The sequence below is a fragment of the Aptenodytes forsteri genome, unplaced genomic scaffold, assembly GCF_000699145.1.
Source record: "Aptenodytes forsteri isolate BGI_AS27 unplaced genomic scaffold, ASM69914v1 Scaffold136, whole genome shotgun sequence".
In the NCBI taxonomy this organism is placed as follows: domain Eukaryota; kingdom Metazoa; phylum Chordata; class Aves; order Sphenisciformes; family Spheniscidae; genus Aptenodytes; species Aptenodytes forsteri.
Window position 1 is genome coordinate 976,757 of NW_008796111.1, and position 22,713 is coordinate 999,469.

Genomic DNA, 22,713 nt, shown 5'->3' on the forward strand with positions numbered 1-22,713 from the left:
CTTCTGGAGGTAGAGAAGTCTTTGTTTTGCACTCACTGCAAGTCTATAATCATGCTGGTACCAGAGGAGCTATACTCCCATAAATTGGGCCAAGCTCCCTCATCTTCGCAAATGAACCAGAGGAACTCTATGGTCCTGTTTATTAGACCTCAGCAGAATTTATTGCTCCGTATCTATTAAGCCCCAGATCTCTAAACAATTACAACCACTTGTTCCTTACCTTGGGAAATGATACATAAGAAAGCTTCAGTCACCAAAACATCTCCAAATGTTATTTCCTTGACTGAAAGTGTCAATGGGGACTGCAAGACCCCACTGTCAGCATGCCAATCAAGTTACTGCTCCTGTAACTTGTACTCCTGTACAGCAAATAATGATGGGATTGAGCTAACCTGGAAATCACAACCACCTTGGAAGGATGCTGAAGTAATATATCTCCCAGAAGCAAAACTCACAATGAGATGTTACAGCTGGGGAATCTGTGACCCTGAGCTTCATGACATGTGGGATCTGTGCATTATCTCTAAAGGGTGCTCATGGTGTAAATGCAGCCATACCAACCATTCAACGGCTACTGCTATCGTTGGAACAGTTATAGCACTTGAATTAAAACCTTACAAAATTTCAGCTCAACCTTTAGTGAGATGCTGTTGCACTGTCACATATGTTAGAAGGCTTTTTTTTTTTTTTTTTTTTAAGCTTGAAGGGCTTTTTGCATTTCAGGAGTTTGGACAGGTTGTCCTAACAGCCTCTGTGGATTTACATGAAAAGGATGCTTAAAGTTGCTAGACTATGTAATGTGTTCTGGCAAGAGATGCCACTTGACCATACCAGAATAAACAGGGCTCAAAGGAGCACAAGTAATTTTCAGGTAGACGGGCTGCTTTTTTGGTAACGTACTAGGATTGATTTTTGCAGACACTTATTTCTCTTAGCACTCAGAGCATTTTAAGGGGAGGGGCTGTCACTTTTTAAAGTTACAGCTTTTGTCTGTGCTCAGGTTTTCTGGAGACACTTGCAGAATCTGCCTGGTAAGGTTACAGAAGGCTGAAAACTCTTTCCCAGCACCAAAAGGGACAGAGAAGTCTCTCAAGCAACATTTACTCCTGAAGTGCTGCTTCAGTCTGTCTCACTGCATTGCTAGCCAAGCCCTTTTACATCATTGAAAAGTCACTTTCCTCTGTCAGGACAACAAGGAACAAAGCTTTGCTCACAGGGAAGCCTGTGGCAGTCTCCGGCACACAGGGAAACAAGACCTGAGTCCTGGCAGGAGCCTGAGGAGACCGGTTACACTGACTGTCATGTCCCTTGAAGTCAGTCTTTCAAGCCATACTCAGACAGAACACTGAGCTAATCGTATCTAGAAACCAACAGGCTAATAGAGAATTCTGCTGATAAGGACCTAACAGAGATGGTAAAACATTACATTTATTCCCTTGGGCTGCAAAAGGTTTTAGGTGGGGTTTCTTGGGTTGTTTAGGGGTTTTTTGGTGGTGTTTTGGTTTTTTATTTTTTTTTATTTCCTTGGTGCTCTTTACGCCAGATTAAGAACAGAACGCCCCATAACAGCGAGTCCCAGAACAAGGTACAGACAACAGCAAGCCTCTTTCCTGAGGTTGTTCACCAAGATGCATGTTTCTAGGGCTGCCAGGGATGTCTGCAGTAGGCAGAGTATTGGAGGAAACTGCTGATAGCTCCAACACCTCTGCAGTATGTCATCAGTGAGGAGGGCTGACGGGTGACATCCTCAAAGATGTCAATCACTGAACAATCACTGCATTGGTTTGATGGGATGTAACACCTCTCAGCTCTAACTGCAGTTACATGCAACAGTAACAGACACCATCTGCTGCAAGATGGGGGCTAGCTGTGAACTCCCCTGCCCTGGAACAGGGGCTTGAACTCATGCTATTCTTAAGATAGGACTTCAGCACACACTCCCCCCAGCTCTCTCTGCCACAACCAGCAGCAAGGGAATCTACAGAAGCTGCTGCTCCACTCCTCTCAGTCACACCTTTCACTTCAAGAAACAACATCCACAGAGAAAGGGAGAAAGGGCAGAACAGGGCAGGCATGGGTGTTCTGGGCCCTATCTACCCCTTTGTCAATAAGGGCTGGAGGTTCCCAGGAAAAAGACTCAGGAGAATTTGGCCAGATATCCCTCTTCACACCCCCACCCTCAGCATTAACAGGACAAGGTAGAATTGTTGGGCCAGCACAGTACACGTGAGCCTGCCCCAATACCCTGCTACTTCACTGAACAAGTACAATGCTGCAAAATGCAGGGAGAGATAGGAAAGAGAACCAGGCAGGAGCTCAGGGCAGAGCATCTGGGGGGGATATGGATCACTAAACCCTTCCCCCTGCAGGGGCAGAAGGCAGAGGAGAGAAGGCAGTTTGAATAGAAACAGAGGAGTAACCTAGAAGGTAAAGGGTCAAGTGGAAAACAAGCAAAGGGAGTTTGCTTCTAACAGTGATGATGGGACACAAGGATAACAGGGAACATTAAATGTCAGAGTTACCCTGCACTCAAACATGGAAGACCTGACATTAATGACCCAAACTCCTCCTGCCTTCCATGAGCAGTAGGGACACACGTGAGGAGGGGAGCACTTCTCCAGCCAGACATTAGAATATAAGAAGAGGAGTCTGAACTAACAGCTCCCCAAGTCTCTATCTTGTTCCTAACAGAGCTGACAAACAAAATCAAACCAGAGTTCATTCAGCTGATCTCCCAGTCAGTGTGGATATAAGCCAAATGAAAGAGACACACAGTTTAGACCTTGTTGCCAGAGCTCATTCCCCCATCCCACCTCTTCTATCTGGAAGCAGAGAAACAGTCCTCTAGTAACCTTAAGTCAGGTACTGAGGCTTTCCCAGCTCCTGCAGCTCAAGCAGCTGCTCTGTCTCTGATCAGCCAGTTTTTTCTGTTCAAGACTCCTCCCTTCATGAGATCCTGGCAGAGGTGGTTCATTGGACAAGGGACTCTGTTACTAATACAAGAGCTAGGCAGCAGAGGTGAGCTGCAGAGCAAATGGAGGATGGGGACACAATGACTCATGCATTGCAGGGAGAGTGCAAAACGTACCGTGGCTGCCAGTCCTCAGGGGTCACTGATAGTGATTCTGAAAGACAACATGAAATCAACATGGCAGTTCAGACAGTTCAAGGCAGAGGCCACACAGACTGTCAGGAAGGTGGAACAGAGACACATGCGCTTGCACAGACACACATTCACACGTCCCCCTCCAGAACACAGCACGAGTGTGCACTGCTGGGTAGGGCTGCACTCTGCCACGCAGGACTTCACACACACAGTCACACCCTCATCTTTGCATACATCCAGAACCCTGTTGTGCACAGGGGGGGACATCGAAAGCTGTCTCTCTGTTCACACACCTACTGGCCACTGCTCACTCACCCACACAGCAAGGCCACTCAGATCCAGGCTGATGTTCATTCCTGCTGAATCAGCAGTATACCTAGGTCTCAGCACCCACCAGCTGGGCACAGGTGGCTTGACTCGTCTCTCACTGAGGATTCCTATCTTCTGACCATATTAAATGCTAGAGTTGAAACAAACAGCTCAGGAAAGAGGGAGATAACATGCAGTCCTGAGCACAACCCAAAAAGGGAAGAAGCAGATGAAGACTTCTTTTTTGAAGGTCATAAATAATGAGATCAGCTACTCTGGCCTCGTGAATAATTCAAGCCAAAGCTGTGTGAAGTTATGCTTACAGTGATGCTGATCACTTGCACCTTTTTCCTTAGATGTACCGAAGAACAGAGAACCCATTAAAGCCTTCAACAGATTTTTCCAATAGTTAAGTCATTCTCACTTAAACTTTCTTACTTCTCCTTTGAGCTTGCCTAAGATATTTCACCTACAGTTTCCATCAAACTATTTTAAACTGAAGATACTAAACACCTGGAGGAGCATCTTCATCATTTTCTTTCCCAGAGCAAATCCTCCTGCATAGCTCCAATAGGCACATAGTCCGAATGCAGTGCTTTATTGCACACAGATAGGACCTTATATTGTCCGTAACTTTCAGCTCCCAAAGGTATGTATTTGGCAATACAGACTTCCATAGCAGACTGAATAAATGTTAAATACAGAGGCAGGATGGTAATTAAGTCTTGTTTTAAGTGTACTTAATTATATGCAGGAAAACCTTCCTGTGCAAGAAAATGGACCATATGGTATTTATATGTGAAAGCATGTGTCTATACAATTATGTTTATAAGAAAGAAGTGGAGCAACACTTGTCTTTAAGTTCATCATCCATGAAATCAGATGCTCACACAAACTGGAGGCACAAAAACTGCCAAACTTCTACACAGGCATCAGTGTGCATGCACACGCAAAGTACCATCCAGCCACCACCATGCACTTCCAGTTCACTACATTACACCAACTCCTACGGAAAAGCCCACTCACACCATATACAAGAGCTTTGGTCCTCTCACACACACACGCACACAATAGTGTAGCCTGGTTAGCAAGGGAAAAAGATGGGTATTAAAAAAAGCAACAATGGAGATGGCATTCGTTCACCCATGGCAGAAGGACCCGAGTCCAAGTGCTAGCAGGGAACATTCTTATTCTATATACAGGAGAAGAAGAGAGAGAGTCCCTTGTCATTGGAAATTCTCCATTCATCAGTGAACTCAAATGACAAGCTGGTATCAGGATCCGGAGGAGTCTATGAACAACTGGAAGAATCAGAGGGGGGGGGATCAGAGAATGAGCATCACTTCACAGCTTCTGGAATTACATTCTCAACTCCAGATCAGGGCAGTCTGTAGCATGCGATCCAACTTACCATCTCCTTCTAAAGCAAGGGATTGCTTGGTTAAGTATGAAACGCTTTCTTCCCTCTGCTCCAGTGCTGTTCCCTACCTTCCCCCAAACCCCTTCTACTTCAGGCAAAGGCAGAAAAGCCATTAAGATAGGCTATGACAGATTTCTTCAAAAAAGGCCAATTCATTTCAGCCCATTTGGGGAATCCTATCATGATGATCAGGTATATAGAATATTTTTCATGAGTGAAGAAATGAAACTGAATGAAAGAAGAAAGATGTAGACAGAAAGAAGCGTAAGTATACTAAAAACAAAACCACAAAGTAACAGTATATGGAAAAGCAGGGTCACAAGAAGCAAGAGCCAAAATACCCAGCAGAATCATGCTGACATCCATAGGTGCCACCAGCAGGACTGCAGTCCCTGGGGCAACACTGAGGCACGTGTGGACAAGTTACTCTGTGAGCTGCATCAAGGTGCATAGGGAGGACTGGGGCAGAGGCACCAAGAAAGTAAAACCATTTGCACACACCAGAGTCAGAAATGGTCTAGAATCTCTTTGGACTCATTCATCTCTGGGCTGGATACAGCCTGGCAGAGAACACTTCCCTATAGGGGAATAGGGAGTGCCAAGTATGAACTGGGGCACTATCACAGGAGGAAGACTGAACCGCCTCTGCCATATGCCATCACCACCCATTGACCGGCTGGGTGTTTCCACAGAAAATGGCAAAGCTTCAGACATGTGCCACCAGCACCCACTGGAAAAGAGGTATTTTCCACAAGGGAAGTGTTCCTTCTGGCATGTCATTGCCGAGTTTCTGGTTATGTTCATTCTTTACTCTGCAATTACCTTCTCTTCCTCACAGGGAGGCCAAGTACCCAACATAAAAGCATTCCCAGTTCCAGACTGCTTCCGAAGTCCTGTTCAGGAACATGTGTTTAGCTGCGCAGGGGATAATCCCTTATTACTATGTTGAAGTGTGTTTGAAGTGACTGAACAGGAAAGGAATTAAGTTTCCTAATGGGAAAGCAAAGCTGTGTGATTTGAACCCTCTAGACTGGAAAAAACATTCAAGTTGATTACAGAAGCAACAAAAATGCCTAAAAAATCCACTTCCCTGCCAGTGATATTGCACTATTCTCCTAGCCAAAAAGCATCTGAACAGCTTAGATGAAGGTCTCTCCAGCTCACCTTGAAGATCTCTGGGCCAGGAGAAAAGGGGTAACTTCAGACTTTGGGGAGCCCTACGCAGAGGGGAACTGCCTTGAAAGGTGTACTGTCACTCCAGTCCTGTGATTTTTCTGGCGACCACCTCCTACTTGTGAGCAGAGGCATTATTGAGGGCTTTATTAAAGCAGTCAGGTACAAGGTGCTTCCCCCAACCTCTGCAGAGGTTTGTGCAGAGAAGAGGCTGCCCTTCTGTTCCCGAGAGCTGCCTTGGCATTGCCTCATCTGCACAATGAAGTATCAGTGGACAACAATGCTCCTGCCTATGGACCCAGTTCAAATAGTCAAAGACTGTACCCACACCATGCACTCCATTCTCCTTCTATGGCCTAGGCAGGCTAAGTACTGTCAGGGCTGCTACCCAAAAATTGGACATATCCCACCTGCGTGGAGCAGCATTTTGGGACTTACCTGGGAACACCAGGAGGAGCACGATTAGGCCGAGAAGGAACCTGAGGTGGGGGCCCAAAGGGATCAGGAGAGGCACCTGGCCTGGAGGGCACAGGGGGGGCACCACCCAGCGTGGACCCACCAGCAGGAGGTGGTCCAGGAGCTGGGCCTCGAGACCCAGGTCTGGCGGGTGGAACAGCGGGAGCTCTCCTCTGTGGTGTGGGGCTGGACGTAGGAGACCTAGCAAACAAAGAGAGAAATTCAACTGCAACAGGCCTGGGATCCCTCCGTCACCATCACGTCCCCATATGCTGCCTTCAGTGTTCCTTCTTTAGTTTCATGTCACTTTATGCACCACCCTTTGGCTTTCAAGGGCCAGGCCAGGCTTCAAAGCTACTTCAGGCCCCATCTAACCTAAGGGTTTAGAAGCCTCCACATCCCCTGTAAAGATGTAGCAGCCTCCTAGCTTTCAAGGCCTAGGAGCCTCCCAACACAAGTACCCAGAACTCTTCATCCACAGGGAGAAGAGGGGAAGAAGAGGACTCCCTGTCTCAGTAGGAGGCCCCAACTAGCCACTGAAGAGGCATCAGGCACATCTGTGGGGCTCTCCCCCCTGAGCCTCTGGTACCTGCGTCCAGATGGTACGCTCTGCACCTGCAGCCAAGAGTCGTCCACCGGTGGGGGCATAGGGGTGCTGATAGTGCTGGTGTTGATGTCCCCAATGATGTTGAGGGCCTCTTTCAGGGCATGGTACATGCGCAGCATTTCATCACGTCGCTGGGCCTGCTCTGCTGATTCCTCCATCAGCGTATTTTGGTCACCACAGGAGTACAGGTTTGCCAGCAACTCCGAATGGATAAAGTCCTTGGTCTGTAAAGAAGCACAGAGTGAATCAATTTCCACTGTCTTCCCCAAAACACTCCATTCTGTCCCCACCTCTTCCTCCTTCCAAGCTGCCTTCAGTTTTTCTTCATTCTTTCTCTCCCTATTTTTCCCCTTCTCTACATCTCCCCACCTCCTTCAACCACAGTGTGATAAGTACATTGTTTATCATGAGGTGCATGATTGTCTTCGGCATGAGGTCTCTGATGGTTTTGTTGACAATTGCCATGTAGGAATCCACCAGGTTCCTGATAGTTTCCACTTGTCTCTCCAGCTGAGGGTCCATGGAGTGCATGAAACTGTCTGATCCATTCTCCTCCGCTTCACTGGCCTGCAGAGGAAAGGAGAAACAGATTGGTTCTTCAAATGTAACACAAAATTAGCTTTGCATGAGAGCGCTAAGAAAAGAAAAGGGAACATGCAGGAAGCACATGCAATAAAAAAAACTTATTTAAACTTACATTTTGAGCTGTGATTGTCAATGCACAGCTCAGCTTGTACAGACTTCTTCAGTTCAGATCTGAGGAGCTTTAACAATAAAGCTGCTCTCTTAGTAGGAAGTTATTACACAAAGGTGAAAGGTAATGGGGACTCCATTGTTCACAGGTTATAGCTCTAGTGAATACTCAAAGCTGTATTTTTACTTTTAATGTTTATAGCTTCCTGAAAGGTTCTTCATCTGAGCCGGGTTTTCCATGCCCAGATTCAGTTTAGACCTGAGAATAACTCACCATAAATTAAGCCTTACAGGCTCTCCAACACACTGCATCTTTGTCCTCATTATACAATTGAGAAAACAGATACAGAGAGGTGAAACAACTGCTCACCTCAGTCAGACCGCAAGTAGAGGGAGTAACCTAGAAAACCTTCCTGATCACTTTAACTGCAAATCCTGCACCGTAAGTCATAATTATCTTTTCTTTCACACCAAGCAAATGAATCTCTTCCTGTCTGCCTGAAATGCACTGTTTAGCTTTCTGTAAGGTAAAACCTGGACTGTGCTGTTTGACAGCAAGCAATCACCAAGGCTCATCCCTTTGGGATCAATTTCAAAGCAGCAAAGCATGAAAGACTGCTGTCTTTCTCTATGCTTATTTAAAAAAAAAAAAAAAACTTAATTTTATAAAGAAAACCCTTTCTTTTAAACTGTCTCAGTCTGAAGGATTTGCAGCAGTGTAGGCAATTGCTTATCCTTTGTTTTGGGGAACAAAATATATCAGAAAGGGCAAGTTCTTTTGTTCATTTGAGCGTTTCCTGGGAAGATCTTACATAATGAAGGAATGCAAGGTCTCAGTGAGAAACAAAGTAAAGGAAGCAGATGTCAAACAGGACAACTTAAAAAATACAAGGGTCAAAAAACTCAAAAATAAGTTTGCACCAAAATTCAGAAGTCATACAAAAAGGGAGAAATAAAAAGAAAAAAGGAAAACTCAAACCAAGAACAGAAACAAACAGCAGCAATCCAGCAGAAGGCATGAAGAGGGAGAAGAAGCAAATGCCTCTCAGGAAACTGTGACAAAAGGAAAAAAACCGAGAGAACTATCCAGTGAGAGCCCCAGGGGGCAACACAGGCAGAGAGGGTCAGACTTACTTTGTCCTTGTCCTGGCAGGCCAGTTTGAGCATATGTAGAAAAAATTAAAACAAAAAGGGACAAAAAAATAAAAGAAGACTTTTAGTTGGTCTCAGAATTTGGAGAAGATCCCATAATAGCACTGAACAAGCAAAAGACCAATCCCACTAAAAATACATAAACACCTGGATTACCCTGGAAGAGGAACAAGTGAATTGTTTAGTTAAACTGAAAATCAAAATGGGACACTCTACAAAGGAAATCATATTGTCAGCAACAAAGGGCAATTTATTTACCTACAATGGCTACTTGTTATTCGTTACATAGGGTTTTGAGACAGTCAACCTAGCAATCAGTGTTCCTATGTCAAACCACTTCATTTGCACACCAATAGGTGGCACATGTCCTTTATGAGTATGCATTTAAGAAGCCCAGTCTGGTTCAAAGCCAATTTGAAGTCATGTCACTGTTAAGGTCCAGTCCCTATCTTTTTTTTTTTTTATATCCCATCAGTTTGTCAGGAAATGCTTTAAGGCAAAAAACCACAATCTTCAAGTGTAACAGGAAAGATGAATGCAAGAAGTCTATTAGAAGCAACAAATACAAACAGATAAGCAATTATCACTTTTCTAATGGGAAAGTTATTTATAGCAGCTTCCTCTCACAGAAGAACAGGAAGGCTTTCAACAGGAACATATACTACAATTCTCTAGAACATACTTTTAAAGCAGAGCATAATGCTGACAGCAAGTGTTGTGGGACAAGGCTAAGGGAAAAGATAAGAGAGGTCTTGCTAAAGTAGCATATTAAGGTATCTACCAAGCAAAAGGAAAAATTCAAACAACATCCCTTCCTAACTGGATGGGGGAAAGGAATGGGATAACTACTAATAAGCCAGGAAGCTCCTAACAAGGCTGTACAGTAAGTGTTACTGAAAAGGAATGGTGCCTTCGCTCAGCAGACACATACCACTTAGTAGTCAGGTAGTTAAGTGTCCTCCTTATATTGGGAATTTAATGCCCACAAAGCAAGAGAGCTAGAAGGGTTTATCAAGGCAGTCTCAGCCTACTTTATCTCCCCTTTGAAGCTGCCAGTTACTTTATCCCAAACTTCCTTAAAGGAAGCACCAGGACATACCAAAAACTTAAATTTTTGCTCCAAAATATTCTCAGCTCAGGAAAGAGACAAAACCTTCATGGACTTATTTTTAACACAAGAGGATGCAGCTACCCTTCTTAAGATATATGCTGTGCTTATTCCCATCCCATTATTATGGCTGTAACTTACCCCAACACGCTCTGGGTAGACTCCTGCACGAAGGAAGGAAGCCTTCCAGCTATCCACCTCCTCCTGGGTCTCACAGGCCAGCTCCAGCTGCCGGTAGTCCTTGTAAACATTCCTGAGAGGAAGACAAACATTTTATTCTTCTCTATTGCAAATCAGAGATTTGCCCATATTTGACAAAGATGTCAATGACCAAGGAATCTTCCCATCATTTTAAGGCAGAGACACTTTGTCCCTTGCTAGTATCCTCATGATGTCCCTGCAGAAGGGAAAGAAAATGAATTTTTATGAGCAAGTTTGATTCCAAATCAGTTGTGTGTTTCAACAGAGCCTGAAAGAGATTACCTTTTCAATTCTGCTCACTGCTGGACTTCTCCAGCGAACCTGAGTCCCCTATCTCCTATGGCTTTCCCTAGTCACTCACTAAGAACATGGATTGTAAATATATACTCCAGCCGCAGCCACACCCAGGTAACCACATCAAATAGCTAAAGGCTAAGGTCACACTGCAGACCATGCACTGGTGAAGAAAGTGGTACACATCTGTAAGGTCAGAAGGAAAGACGACAGACTTCTTTTTAAGAGTCCCCCATCTCCTCCAAAAATGTCTATTCTTAAAGGATAGCTATTCAGGAAAGATGTGCATATCCCAACACACTCATCTCTACTCCCTCCTACCTAGTATTACATAAAACCTGTCCCTAGCTTCAACAGCTTGGCGTGTTGAGATGCGAGCATACCTCTGTTCAGTGTTGAAGAGAGCAAAGATGTGTTTGCTGGACATGAACCCCTTCTCAACATCTCGCAGTTTCAGGTTGTCCACTGGTAACATATACTTCTTCTCCTTCTCCTGAAAAGGGGATCAGTAACAAGTCACTCACTGCTCCAACAAAGCCTCTACTCTACCAGCACGGAGGAGTCAGTTATACAGCCCCCACATCACCAGGGAGGCATTCTCAACCCAGGTCCTCTGGTCCCTTAAATCTGTGAGAAAAGGGGTCCTCTAGAAACAACAGTTTGTCCTTCCTGACTGCTTTTGTCATGTGGCCCAGCAACCCTGTCCCACTAACTCCTCCAGGACCAGGCAGCAGCATGACACTCTCCCAATTCCCCAGGCTGTGATCAACATCAAGGTCCTCACTCTTCCCAGCAAGGGGTCAGTCAGCACCAAGACCCTCACCAGCCACTTGACACCCAGAGCGGGTCTGCCTGGGAAAGGCTCCTCATACCTGTGTTTTCAGGACAGCATTAACAGGGGGAAATGCTGCTGCTGGTCAGAGAGGGGACACAGCAGCCTTCTCAGTTCCACTGTCACCACCTCAGTGTTTTAATCACTAGAAGTCTATATCCAGGTTCAAGAGAAGCCAGGCACATGATAGAGAAGCTGGTTTGACACAGAAGTTAGACTGTATCAGGTTAAATTCACCTCTTCAGAAAACCAGACTTTCTCACTTCATCCTATCATTGTCCTACACTCTTCTGGGTACTGTGAACCCTTTTAAAGTATTAAGCAATAATAAATATGCATCAGAAGATCAAAGAGCAGATCTGGCTACAATAATATACGTTACTGTAAGGTTACCTAAAGGCCTCCTGTGTTGAAAAAAAATTCAAATAACTATGCTCATTAATTAAAATCTCATGCTCTGAACATTTAGAAGCTCAAGCAATATGGGCACTTTATGCTTGGTGAATGTTAAAAACAAGAGTCTGAAATTCCAGTGACCAGACTCAGAGAGCTTTAAGGGACCCATTTTTCAGAGTAACTGCAACCACAACCCTCCAGTCTGGTTCCTACGAGACATCTCCAGCTAAACACAGAACAAGGCACCCAAAAACCAAACTCAACATCTTTGACACTAGGTATCATCTTTTAAAAAAAAAAAACAAATTTGATCTTAGTTTCTGAATGTAAGCGTAAAAATTAAGTCAGAAATCAATCTCCCTGCTTAGTCTCAAATCTGGATCTACAGCAAATCAACAGAAGAGTTTGGTTTAAGGTCCCCATTTGGAACATCCTGTTCCAGCTGGGTATTATACCCCAACATAACAAGAGAGGGAGCCATCACACTGGTCTCCAAAAGGCAGAATGCAGCTATCCGAGACCAAAATAGAAAGAGAGCATACTTTTGTGTGCAAGTATGTACGTGTGACTGTCCCCTTGTGAGCATCTTGTGTGTTAGTAGACCGTTCTTGGCTGGAAACAACAAAACATGATTGCTGTCAGGGGAAACAAGAATGGAAAACAACAAGTTTGACAAAGCTGCTGAGCTCAAACACCTAGAGGATGGCAAGTCCAGCCTAACGTCCTCCTAAGTTTCAGTTAAATTGACTTGACTTTGCTAAGGATACCAGACACTACAGAGTTCAGACATGCCCCAAAGATCAAACTATACCAGTCCATTACAAAATTTATGCAACAAGAATATCCCAGAAGGCAGCATCTAGAAAACAGAAGAGATCACCTGCGTAGCTGCCAAACTCTCCATTCTCTCCCACCAAAGATGCCAGGCTATGAAAGCAGGAGAGCTCTTTCAAGCAAGTTCCCCTGGATTTTTTAATATTGATCAGTCCAGATTAGAGGTGGGCAAGCATTTTTGTGATGGGACATCTGTCAGCTAGGTATTGGTCTCAGAGCCACACAGACCACTTCAGGTTCTGTAAGCCCCACACAGTCTCCAGCTTTCTCTTACTTTTGGTTATTACTATGCTGGATTAGGTTGAACTAGTGACCTAGAAGTGAAGTACACCAACTGCTAAGTCCCTAGGCAAGACAGACCATCCCCAGTGCAGTCTCACTTGACTGGAACTCCCTGCATCCATCCCACAGAGTCTCTGGGCTAGTCAAAAAAGTAATTTATGTTAAAGCCGTCTGAGAAAAATAATTCTGCATTAGAACCACATCATTCCATAGAAATTTAGCAATGGAGTCATTCTTCAGGAAAAAAGTCAAAAGGTAAGGGAATCCCGTGTCCCAGATATGGAAATACATGCTCTTTGCCAGAGTTTCAACTTTCACCCCTTCCAAGCTCTTGCATAAATGCTGCCACGTGATCAAGACAACACTATCTCTGCATGCTGATCTTTCCATACACCAGAGGAAAGATGCGTGTATCTGTCTGCCAGCATAAAATATCAGTCCTCTGACTCTGAGGTAGCAAGAGCAATCAAATGGAGGACACTGGCACAAGGCAAGAAACCCCCAACCCACACATACTGCAGGGCAATGCACACTGCAACGAGGCCCTGCCGCTCTCCATCTCCCCACACCTCCCCCTCCCAGTCCCCCACTTCAGTCTTTCCAGCTTCTCAGTTTTCAACCCAGCCTGTTTTATATCAACACTCTGACTTCATTTCCTGAATGTAGGGACAGGAAAGTGTGGAACTCGCTGCCAAGGGCTGAGCCTCTCAAAACTTTGGCTGAGCCCTCTGCCCATATGTTAGCAATCTGGCAGTATGTGCTATGGCTGAATAGCATCCTGGCCAAGAGGGGAAAAGGGCTTCGCTCTCTAGCTTTCCAGACCCGGGGGGGGCGCGAAGAGAAGGAAGAGCCAGCACACATCGAAATGGGAAAGTAGTTTGTGAAATACTATATTCAAAGCCCTCAGTCTGATCCCAAGAAGCTTATGTAGCTCGTAAGATATCTCCCCTTGTCTATACGAAGGGAAAAAAAAAAAAATCAGGCAAAACTCTCTCTCAGCAGCAGAGTATGTTATGTAAAATGTGCACACTGGCTGCAAGTTAATCTGTAGAGCCATGAGGCCAAGGAGAGGTAGTGAAGTGGCAGAAGCACTCAGACTGGCTGTACAAAACAGAACACGGATGCTCAGTGTTGGCTAGGGAATGTCGTAGGCACAGGGCTACCCCTAACCAGGGCTGCTGCTCCCAATAGGAGTCACACTGCATGCATGGAGAACTGCACAAAGAGATGACTGCAAGCTACTAGCACAGGCAGGGTAAGTGCCAGAGGATTATTCCCCCACCCCCAACATAGTGCAGATACAGCCATATGGCTCTGTACTTTGCATCTACCAAAGAAAGAAAATACACATGGCCAGGAAGGAGACCAGGATCCATTAGCATTCCAATTGTGGGGTGTGAAGCACAACAGCTGCAGGAAAAAAGGGATGCTGCAGTTGCAGCCTTATGTTGCTATGTCCTTATTGTAGCTACACACCTCTACTGTGGCTAAATTCTAGAGATTGGTTTTAGCCAGAGACGGTGGTTTGCACTATCATCTGAATTATTTGTTGCTATCCTGTAGGTAATAACCTGGCAGCAAGCCAGCCTGACTCAAAGTATTTCCTCCATTCAACTGGACTGCCTCAACAGCAAGTTAAATTTTCCTACTCTTGGATACATGTGAAATGAAGCTGACAGATGCATGTGTGGGCTCCCCTAAGGTTGGAAATTGGCACTCACAGTACAAGAAAGTAATTGGCAGAATTATTAGGTCTCAGTTTGCATTTGCAGCACAAATAAACTAATTAAAGGCTTCCCTGTAGCTGTTATGACAAACACATCCTTTTGCACAGAGACAAGGGTCTGTGGATATGGAAGAAAGAGCAGGGCCATTGTTTTAATTGCTGGCCATGTGAAATTGGGAGAAATTCATCTTGCTTAAACCTCTTAATCTCCTTTCCTTCTTGTAAGACAGAGCACTATGGGTAAACAAACCTGCCCCAGAGATGACTGGAGTTTCAGTCAAATTGTTTGTGTTAAACACATGCATAGCATTTTGGGAACTCCTGTAATAAAACTCTACTCAAATGGAAAAACATTAACATAATAATTGATAATAAACACACTGCATGAATACATGCACACTACAAGATTATTAGGAAGAAGTCTCTGAAAAACAGTCTGGAGTATTTGAAAGCAAGTTAGCTGAGCATTTTAAGTTGAACCACCCCCCCATCCCCTAAGCAAGACGTTACCAACGGCTTTCTGCTTCTTATCTTTGCAAATAAAATGCACATTAGAAGAGCTGAATTTCCGAGCTGTGATTCTTCCAGGAAGCCCTGGTCATCCCACAACATACATGCATCTAAAGACCATCTTTCCAAAACACAGCCCACCTGTATCACTTAACTCCTACCCTCAGAGCATGATTTACTGGACACTGCAATCACTGCTCCAAGCTGCAAAGCAGCTGTAATGGCTTGTTTACATCAGAAAGCTGCATTGGTTTAACTTAACACATCCTAAGATTTTAAGCTGATTTAGTTCAAAAGCTCTGTAGACACTAGGCCTGAACTCATGATTAATCACAACCATTACTGTTGGCTTCGTAAGCACAGCAATGGTAATCAACTCACCTGCGCAAAAGCAAAGATTTTTACATCAGCTGAAATAATGTGCAGATTCAAACATGTAGCTAAGTGCCACCCTAGGAAGCCATCAGAGGATGTATGAGAAAGCACAAGCAGAAACTGAGTAGCTTAAGAGAGGCTACAGTGCCCAAAACTCCACTGTCGTGACCTCTCTAAGGTCACAGCAATGCTCACCAGCCTTTGCGAAGGACAAGCACGCATTTCTTCCTACACCTGTCCCAGTGCCAGGACAGGGATGAATCGTCCCCGAGTATTTGACTTGCCTTGATGAGGCAAAGCGCAACACACATGCAAAGTGTTGCACACCTCTGGGAAAAGGAGAGGGTTGGTTACCCTTCCTCAGTGCATGGTTAGAGCCAAAGTGGGAGTTCCGGGTGTTCATATTTTTGGCCACAAATCTTAACCATCCACCAGCATGCACACAAGAGAAGGGGATCCTGGAAGGGAGACATGCAGCATACATAAAGCCCTCTTTATCCCTGCAGCACCAGAGAGAGAGGGAGCAAACCGCACTGGCTAGGGCTAACATCTGGAATAGTTACATGGGAGCCAAGCGCCACATGTAAAAGCGACAGCATTCCTCAAGTTTCCATGCGGGGTAGGGAACCTTCCTTTCCCCCGCGCAACCCCATCCGTCAGCCGGCTCACTTCCTGCCAACCTCCGGCCTTCCCAGCAGCCAGCAAGCTCCTCCCTCGAGTCTAGTTAGCTTTCCACTGCCACGTCAATTGAGGCAGAAGGACAGAAGGAAAGCAAGAAGGGAGGGAGCAAAAACCAGAAGAGGGAGGGAGGCTCAGCAATGCCAGACACAGTGGGGGGAGAAAAAGAGGGGATGTAGATTACTCCTGCAGTAGCCAGAGGTGAGCTTTAAAGGCAACTGGCCAAGGTGGGTCAAAAGACTCTTTTGAGGACTTGGAAGCAAAGGCTGGTCCTGTTTGAGCTTTGCTCCGGACCCCAGGCAAAGGGCTGATCTACAGGACAGAATTGGGCAGAAGGAGATGAGGGTGCATGGGGCCTGGAAATTCTCCCACACAGCTTCACGGGGAAGAAAAGGAGTTGAATGAAGCAACAAGTTCTGCACACCTGGGTGACAGCCAAAGCTTCACAGCACTTCCTCCCCAAACAGCAGTAACCTATTTTTTTTTTCCCCCCTCTCTTTCTAAAAAGGTGCAGCATATCGCAGGTGGAAACCAGGTACCAGCCTGACACCAGCACTGGAAGAGGAAGGAGCTTGGAAGTTTGCTCCAAACTGGAAACATGCAGAGAGCAACATTCCTTCTACCCAGCTGCCAGAGGAGGATGTTTCTTCAATCAGGACTTGGGACTTTCTTTCACCCCATCTCTGCCCCTAAAACCCCATCCCTAAAGCAGGGAGGGGAAAGGACTAATGAGCTGCTGATAGCCGGAGAGCAGATCGCAGAGGCTCCACTCCGTCTGCCCAGTGTTCAGACTACCTGTTCAGGACTACGAGATTGTACAGTAGTCTGCACATTGGTTAGGCTGTGCTGGGATACACCACACTGCCAGTGCTGCACGGGGACGGCAACACCTGCACGGCAGAGGGACATGCTTGAAGAGGGTGGGCTGTGGGGATAGCTGCATGCAAAGTTCACTCATTCTTCAGCCTGGGAGGATATAACCCTTTGGAGCCATGCTTCATGATCACTTTTACCTGCCTGTTCACCAGCTTACTCACAACCCTCTTATTCCTCCTCCATCTCTCTCATCCCCTTCTTAGACATCGTTTCTTCCAGTTTCATGCACTTGTCCCAGGGGTAGCTGTGTTCAGGATGGCTTGTGTTTCACATGCTAAACTTTGCCATAAAATGCAGAGAGATAGACACACGGGCCTGGCAGAGTTACAACTGCACTGTGCTTTGCTACCTGAGAAGGCAGGATCAAGTAGAGAAAGGTGACTGGAGAAAGGGGATTTCACATCATAAAGAATGCTGGTCATTAATAAAGAAAAATCCACAAAGAATCGAAAGTTGGAGGTTTGGGTACTCTGGAAGTTGTGTTTGCTTTGATGTTTGTCTGGAAAAGAAAGAAGAGAAACAGTGAGTGAAAGCATAAGTGAGGACTGATTAAGACTGAGTAAGATATTATCCATGAGAAAACATGTATTTGTGAAAAAAGATGAGTGAATGAATGAAAGAGCTCCACAGAGGATGTAAAGAGAAGGAACATGTTCCAGAGAGCACCTGAGAGCAGTGTGAAAGCAGGAGAGGAAGAACCTCAGAGCAGACTTGCTCCTACGGTCTAAAGACAAGCTGGTACAAAAACCTGGCTGCAGCCAGACCTGTCACAGCAAGTTTCTGATGACTCGTGGGCATCAGAGCAAAGACAAAAGATTTCTACCAGCTGAGCTGTTCTCCTCAAGGACACAGACTCTTGGGGGAGGTAGGACGGGGGAGAAGAGGGGGGAGTGCATGTGTGTAGTGGGGGAACAATCAATGTATTTATTTTTAAACTAGAATTGGGTACAAGACATTGACAGGTACAGAATAAGCAGCTATCTAATGACTGTCAATAAGGTCAAGTCTTCCCCAGGACAGCAGAGAGTACCTTTGTACTTCGAGCAAGAGAGAAGGCATGAAGACAGAAAAAGCTCAAGCACAACTGATGCAGCAGGAATCAACATGATGCATAAAAAATATGAAGCACTCCCTGACACACCTGAAAGTACCTAAAACTGTGTGCCCACCCCTCTTGTACACACAGAAATCAAATGCACTGACACTGCATGCAACACAAATACTTTCACACGAGCAAATAAGGCCATATTCTTCTTATGTAGTCACCTGTTCTTACAAGCCCAAAATTTCTAGTATACGATTTACCTGAGTAAGGACAGAAGGTCCCATCTGTATTGTACACTCACACAAATTTCCAAAGGAAACAGCAGATATATCCATCCACCCAGCTGTGCAAACACTCTAGTACACAGTCACAGGTACCCCAGCAGAAACAGTCACCCTTGCAGAGCAGAGAGCACAGGGGTCCCCTCCAGCAGGCAGTAAGCTTTACTAATAGGAACCACTGAGCACAGTGCTCATTGCATCTTGCCTACAAGGTCCCCATCACTAGCAGCTCTAGCCCAGCTCACAGACCCTCTTTTCCAGCAGGAGGGAATGCCCTGCAGAGAAGTGGGCACTGTGCATTTCAGAAGGGATTCAGGCAGAAGGACTATTCAAATCAAGTTCTTGTATCGTGTCCACTATGGTGCTCGCTGAGCAGTTAAGACAGTGTACTGTGCTGCTGCTCCAGCCCTGGGGAGACTGTGGCCTCTCTGAGCAAGGAAATCTCACTCTATATTGCCAGCAGCCAGTGTAGGCTCCTCCCCACCTCTCCCCCCATCTGCTGGCCTGCAGCATAATCCCACAGGGTTCAGGAGGTGCAGGTACCTCAGAAGAGTCTCCAGGTCTTGGGAGGCCAGCTTTCTGTGGGGCCGCTCTCCATGGGGTCAGTGTTTGACTCATTGAAAGGAGACAGGAAGAAAAACAGAGAGCCCAGGAGCACACACACATGCTCTTGGCAGCAAGGCAGAGTGGGGAGCCAACTTCCCACCCCTGCCTGGCCTGCTCTTTCCTTCCCCTCCCGTTCCCCAGCACACTCCTTCAGGCCCCTCCAGAGCACCAACAGCCATATATCCCTGCTAACATGTAATGCTGGGCCCTTTAAGACATTTTAAGTTTCAGTTCCTTTCTTCAGAGGCAGAGGAAAAACAAGCCAGCATTGCAGAAAGACTGGTATTTCACTAATGGGGTCCAGATGTCTTCATTCTGCAGACTCTGGGTCCTGACTTGCAAGGCAGGGCAGGGAGAAGCTGTGCCCCCACTTCCCCCAGCTCCAGAGGTGCTAGCCTAGTCTTCACCCTGACCCCACTGCACAGCTTCTCACCCTGCTCCTTCCCCCATCATCACCCACAGCTCCACCACCAGTATTTCCATCTGCACAAGACAGATTCAGCTCCCTCCTCGTTCCCTCTGGACAGCTGCCAGAGCACAGGGAGGCTGGGACAAGAGAGCCCACAGAAGTGCAGGGTGGGGCAGACAAAGCCTCCCCCTTCCTTCTCAGAGCTTCAGTGAAGAAAGATCATGGTGTACAGCCTTTAAAAACACATGAGAACACTTCAGGGTCTGTAGAGGACACGAGTCATCCTGATTTGGTGGAGAAGGAGAGCTCTGGGACAGACATGCAGAGATAACAGTCTGACAGAAGACCATGCACTGCAGACAGCTCTTTGGGATGGAGCCAGCTCCAGGCAGGACTGAGGTTTGGGATGGGAATCCCCATGCTCAAGGCTCTCCAAGCTGCCCCTCAAATGCATCAACTTTTAGCCTGACTCAACTATGGAGTCCAGGTGGAAGTTGCTGCTTTTCCACCTCACAACAGCCAGTGATCAAGGAGTTGAACTTGGGGAGGAAACAAGTAAAAATACGCTTCCCTTTCCCCCCTGCTCCCACTCAGTTGAAGACAAAAAGCTCCTTTCTTAGAGGCTGCTCAGACCTCATCAGCACTGGATCTCCTGTGTTTGAGGGACCGAGGCTGGCAGGGAACAGCTTTCATTAGGCAGCTCTACATCTTGCTATGCAGAAGGGAAATGGTGCTTGCTATTGACCCCCAAGGCTGCACTCCCTCAGGAGGGAAGGGAGGTCCAATCCCCATCCCAGGCAACTGGAATCTATCAACAGTTTACATATCCCCACTGCAGCCCTCCCTCCCACTCCCCAGGGAAGAACAGGGAGTTCTGATTATCTCTAATACAGATGTAGCAGCTGGCTTTGATTAAAATACTTGATGTTTATCACCACTCAACCTGCATATGCAACCTAGAGGAAAGTGAAGCCTCCCCAAGCAACTCTGAATATAAAGGTCAGGGGTCTTATAGCAGAGACACTGATTTAGCAAAAGACATTCCAATGCCTGGTTCTTTAATTAGGAAATTGCTGCCTGCTCATCCATCACAGCACTGCAGCAGTCTCCATGCAGAAAGCGGTATTTAGAGACTGATTCATCACTCTATTTGTCATCATTTCCACCTGCCAAGAATGAAACAGGCCCACTGATACAAACTAGACAAGAAGCCAGGCCTAGCTGTAGCTCCCAGGCACACTACTGTGTGCCTCAGAACACTTGAGGGACACAAACCACAGTGAGGGGCAGAGCAGTTTATTTGCAATCAGAAACCCTGATCAACTCAGAATGCATGACTACATCGTACCAGGCATTTTTCATCAGCACACTGAGTGGGGCTAACCCTTTCGATCATGTCCTTACCAAAACCATCCAGCTATTCTTTCTCTTTTCAAAGTAATCAGAAAAGACAATTATCTACCTTTGTCTTGCACAGGAAGCAACACACTGTTGACAATGATAGTGTCAGCTGGGACAATTCTGTCTGCTTACATCATTTCCCACTGAAGCAGAAAGACACCACAGCACAATGCCAGAATTCCTAATATTCAAGATTTTCAAGCAACTCTACAGATTCAAGAATATTCAAGATTTTCAAGCAACTCTACAGAGTAGGTCCATGTTCCTGTCAGTGATATTCCACACATTACTGTACTTTTGATCAGCAGTACTCTAACCATTCACAATTCAAACAATTTTACAAATAAGATTTAACTTGCATGTTCAATATAGAAAAATTAAGAGACATTCCTGCTTTGCAGATTTAACAACTGAATCCTGGAGAGGTTAAGTAATTTATCCAAAGTCAGAAGGAGCCAGCATCTGAGTCGCAGCTTCAACTCCACAGCTCCTGTTGCTATGCTCAGAAAGGAGAGAGCTTTCTTCCTGTGACCAGGAGAAATGCATGAAAACCTCTGCCATACTCCCTCAGGAAACTCATCACAGCTGCCCCACAAATACCAAAAAGTCCAAGTCTTGGAACTAACCCATCACACCCTTGATCACAGCTGCCACAGCAAGACAAAGGTCAAATTCACTCCAAGTGTCTAACAGCTTTCTGCTGAGCCAGAGCTTCAAGCACAGATGTTACTCCTTGTGCGTCAAAAAAGCCACATCCACATCAATTCAGAAATGCTCAGCAGTGCTGAGACTACAGGGAACCCAGCCCAAAGATGGTTTCAGCTCGCATCACAAGCTGCAGACAGTACTCAGAAGGTACATCTGTAACACCCAGTGAACTGAAAGCCTTATCCTCATCAGATGCCTGAGACTCAAGTCACAGAGTTGAGCTACTCACCTCATCATCCTTGTACCAGGAGAGGTTCTCCGCTGTCAGGACAAACCAATACTCCTTGGAGCCACCCTTCATGATCCCAATGTTGTTGATTGTGAGCCAGCCCTTTCGGATGACCTAAGGGGGTGGAAGCAGTGAGCATTAACAAGGGCCCTAAAAGCCTGGCCTTAGGCGACAGAGGAAGATCAGAGGGTATCCCTACACACAGAGTAGTATGGAAAGACAAGGAACACTGTGCTCTCTGCTGCTGCCAGAGGAGCCCCCCCACTCAACTGGCCAGTGAAGGTCTTTGCCTTGAAAGGGCCAGGAATAGTATAAAAAGGACGCAGGAAGGAACCTGGCAGTGCTGTGCATTATACCCTCTGCCGAGGGGAAAGAGATGCAGGAAGAACTGCATCAAGAGTGCCTCGGACACCGGCTCAACCTACAAGCACCAGATCACAGCAACACACCCAGAAAAGGCCACACCTAGAGAAAACCAGGACACCAGCACACCTTTCGGCACACTGCATGTGTGGAGTGCTTCACCCAACTCAGGGGTGGGGGGAACCAGTTCAAGAAGAGGAGACAGGCAAGCAACCCAGAAAGAATTGAGTTCAGTAAAAAGGAGACACTAAGTGTAACAGAACAAAATGGTGCATCTGGAATTAGTACCCTGGACTTCAGCATACCTAGTTATTTGAGTAGTCATATTAATTAAGGGCAAAACAAGTTCCTTTAATAGCCTGACTTCTTTACAGACTAAACTTAGTCTCTAGGGAACTCCAATTCACCAAGTGCTGGTTTAGAGCCTCACACATGCGGTAATCAAATGCAAGTATGCGTCAGCTTAAATGCATTAGCTTTTATACATATTATTGCACTGTCAACACCCAAAAACATCTGTATGCATTATGTGTATGTACCTTGTTGTATGGATGTGCTTGCTGAAAACAACCTGGCATTGAAAAACCATGCGACTGCACTGCACATTATCAAGTTGCACTGTGTGAGCAGGCTACCACAGAGG

General features: G+C 45.9%; 1 protein-coding gene across 1 annotated transcript in view; it reads right to left on the minus strand.

Annotated features, from left to right (window-relative positions):
* Positions 1–3,088: 3,088 nt before the first annotated feature.
* The window catches only part of DNM1 (dynamin 1), a 38,581-nt gene continuing 18,956 nt past the window's right edge, over positions 3,089–22,713 (minus strand). Inside the window, 8 exon segments of the mRNA XM_009286999.1 lie at positions 3,089–3,125; positions 6,447–6,665; positions 7,054–7,295; positions 7,468–7,638; positions 8,899–8,910; positions 10,166–10,277; positions 10,903–11,012; positions 21,708–21,821. Coding sequence (XP_009285274.1) covers positions 3,104–3,125; positions 6,447–6,665; positions 7,054–7,295; positions 7,468–7,638; positions 8,899–8,910; positions 10,166–10,277; positions 10,903–11,012; positions 21,708–21,821 — 1,002 coding nt within the window. The 3' untranslated portion in view covers positions 3,089–3,103.